Below are 3655 nucleotides of genomic sequence, written 5' to 3'. Positions count from 1 at the left end.
TTTCTATAATTAGTAAGTTACTTAGGCTATTCGGCCTTGTGATGAATCGTTAACCGCAATGCAAATATGATCCAGATAAGCTGTGGCCAATTAAGTGCGCAAATCAAAAACAAAAAAACACATTAGAATAATATGCTTGTTGACGTGTCCTATAATTCTCAACTATTTAAGACAACCTGTAAGACGCCGATCATTTATCCGGGTTTATTTTCCAAAGATGACTTGCCTGGTCGTTTTACTTGCTGCTTGTTTCTTCGCTTCGTGTGCTACAGAGGAGACACGTGAGTTTCTAATCGGTGGATGCTTTCAATTTACCGGGCTCTGTACCGCTACGTACGTATGCATTCTGGAACTATGGTCGAACGTTCAGGCAAGCAGCACGNTAGAATTTAAGCCACATTCATCTCATCAGCTATCAATGGTGACCGATGCGCTTGACGAAGAGCTGCGCCTAACGTTTAGTCCTCGCTTATCGATTCATTCTCGTTCTCCACATTGTTCATTGAGTACGAATGGCGCCAGTTCTTTCTTTCTTGATGTCACAAACCCACAAGCTATAATAAGAAGTTTGGGCAACAGTTACCTACATTTACAGACCTACCATTCCAAAGAGGCTCTCGCATATTGCATAATTCTATCGTCAACGGCATCGGGAAACTAGGATTTTGTGAAGTGCCCTAGCATCAGGACGAGAATCGCCACGCCTTGGCTGATGACGGGTAAGGCGCGAATGACAAGGAATGCGGATATTTGCTCAAGCGACAATGGCCATTTGATTCGCGATACGTAGATCCCATATTCGTGCGGTGGATAATCATATCCCTTTACTGACTTAATCCATCAACACCAGACACGAGTAATTGGCCGGTAACTTTGCTCAGATAGAATATTTTACAATGAATCATCTCCTGGCGGGGATCTTTTAAATGCTGTTATTGTGCTGATTATCAGGTTTCAATAACGGACTGATGGAAATCCTATTTTTCACCTTTTGTTTTTCTATAATTAGTAAGTTACTTAGGCTATTCGGCCTTGTGATGAATCGTTAACCGCAATGCAAATATGATCCAGAAAAGCTGTGGCCAATTAAGTGCGCAAATCAAAAACAAAAAACACATTATAATAATATGCTTGTTGACGTGTCCTATAATTCTCAACTATTTAAGACAACCTGTAAGACGCCGATCATTTATCCGGGTTTATTTTCCAAAGATGACTTGCCTGGTCGTTTTACTTGCTGCTTGTTTCTTCGCTTCGTGTGCTACACAGGAGACACGTGAGTTTCTAATCGGTGGATGCTTTCAATTTACCGGGCTCTGTACCGCTACGTACGTATGCATTCTGGAACTATGGTCGAACGTTCAGGCAAGCAGCACGTCTGGCAGTGTGATGCTTTAGGTTACTTGTGGCCGCGCTCAAAAGCCACCGTTGCTCATGTTGAATAGGAAAATTTCGCGAACATTCCTCTTCCCCTGTGGGGATTGCTAACAATAGCGCTCGAGACGGATAACCAAAATGCCGGCAATTTAATGCTGTGGTTGTGAAGATTATTATGTAGGTCAACTTTGGTTTTCTGTAATCGGAATATATACATCTGTTTTGTTGCTGAGTCTCTATGCTGCTTTGTTCGACAGGGCTGTGATACCCTGTGCGCTTTGAAGCACTAGTTGTTCTGGTGTCGGAGGCATCGCCGGCTCTTCGATTTCGTGACTAGCCTATTGGCATGTGCGGATCGAGTTGTGGGACCAATCAATCGCTTCTCTCAAGAGCAAACATGTTGATCAGTTCACATGTCGAAATTCAGATGCGCGAATCATGCGCACATAGAATAACGGCAACACATTTGCTCCGCATGTCAGATGTGCGGAGTTCAAACGCAAACCCCGGAACGGTAGACATTACGCCCCAGTAATGAAGTCTAGTCAAACAAAGCTCGAATTCACTGCTTCCATTATTTATTGCTAACTCGCCAGAATGACTGCGTCAGGTCAGGAGTGCGACAGAATCCTGGCTGGGACAGTGGTCCGAGATATTATGCCTGTGTCTATTTGGGCGTTTCATGAACCGTAATTCTTATTGATCATCACAAATGTGTCACTCTCACACAATCAAATCCAGATGTGCATGACACATCAGCTCCAAGCTTCTCAGCTCAGCCCACTTTATTCAATTTGCAGCGATCACTGTTATGTTGCAAAACAAACCTGATGATGACCCAAAACTCAATGGATGCGCAAAGGTAGGTTTGTCCATATGAGGTTAATTTCAATTTGGCCGCAACTATTTTGCGCTGATAGTGCGGATTATGTTAGGTGACTGCTTTATTTGAGAGAAAATATCAAATGCACAACACTGGGAGCTTTCAGACAAAGAGCTCTGTCTTGGAAAAGCCCAACGTCTCGTCAGCGGATAACGGGGGATAAAATGCCTAGAGGGATCCATCACAGCAAGCAATCACGTTGAACGTGTACCAGTAGGATTGCACTTCAGCTAGTGAACTGGCTTCAGATTCCATTAGCAAACGTGCCGTCCGAACTCTTGACAAGCGAGTTCATAAACAAAACTATTCATGAGATCTGTTTGGATATAAGTACAGATCGCGGATATGGTATCACGCAAATTGCGATTCCCAAAGAATGTGAAACATTAGGCGTCTCGCAGACCTCAGATTGGGTAACAGAATGTTTAGCGGTTTCAAGCCCGGCCAGCATTTTGCAACAAGCACAGCCCCTCAGATAAAAGAACCTTGGGCCGGACGCCTGTACGAAACAATTGCCGATAGGCTCATGAGTTCAACTTGCGGTTACGAATCAACCAATCATATAAGATTCGCGATACTGCGCCCTTTGAATGTGCGCAATTCGGCACACCGCTTCTTAGTCAGTCATAACCAAACGGACTATACATTAATAACTTGCTTCAACGTTCGGATTCGAATGTCTCGGTGACTCGTGAGGGTGAATCAGCTCCACAGTGGTCCTCAGCATTTAGACAGCTTGAATTCCTGCGAAAAACAAAGCACAGTGTGAAGTGGTCCAAATATCCTCAAGTTGTCAACAGTTATAAACTATAGCTTCTAAAATGCGGTTGCACAAACGTGATGGTACTTCAACAGAGCAGTACAAAATCGCTTATGGATGCTTAAAGAAATATCATGATTTCTATCCTCATTGTGCAAGCCTTGGTGGAGCCAAAATCTGCGTGTGGATATATCCGGAGGCCCAGAAACCTAACATTCACGTGTCCCCGCATTTATTCGGCTTGCTGATGGTAAATCTAAGGATCGTTACATATTCACAGATATCGCTTAGCAGTTTCAGTATGTTGACACCGCTTGGCGTTTGAACCTTTGCATTTCTATCTTGTTAAAGCTGATACAGCGGTCACCGGGAAGTTACGTCTCTGGGAGGCTATCTGGCTGTCAACTTCAGATACGTCGGAGAGACACGCTGGTTTTTTCACTCAAAATAGAACACAACTTGATGGACAGGAATCTTCAGAGTCTCAGAGGTGACCTATTGGCCTACGCAGCGAACCGAATTGTGAACAATAAAGCGGACGACTGCCTTACTGCGACAGGTAATGTTTTGCGTATAAATGAGGTAACTGCATGATATGATCCCAGGTTGAGTGGTTGCTGTGTACCAGTCGGGCA

At 44.0% G+C, this 3655-nt stretch overlaps 1 protein-coding gene across 1 annotated transcript; it reads left to right on the top strand.

Annotated features, from left to right (window-relative positions):
* Window positions 1-217: 217 nt before the first annotated feature.
* Window positions 218-3602, top strand: T265_15814 (hypothetical protein; the record flags this gene model as incomplete). The annotated part of the gene is made up of 3 exons (XM_009179180.1): window positions 218-281; window positions 2178-2239; window positions 3372-3602. Coding segments are annotated over 3 exons (357 nt in total), but the record flags the coding sequence as incomplete, so codon positions are not given.
* Window positions 3603-3655: the final 53 nt, after the last annotated feature.

The sequence above is a fragment of the Opisthorchis viverrini genome (assembly GCF_000715545.1).
Source record: "Opisthorchis viverrini unplaced genomic scaffold opera_v5_1106, whole genome shotgun sequence".
NCBI lineage: Eukaryota > Metazoa > Platyhelminthes > Trematoda > Opisthorchiida > Opisthorchiidae > Opisthorchis > Opisthorchis viverrini.
The sequence above is the reverse complement of the archived record's forward strand: the minus strand, read 5'-3'. Positions and strand labels throughout refer to the sequence as shown.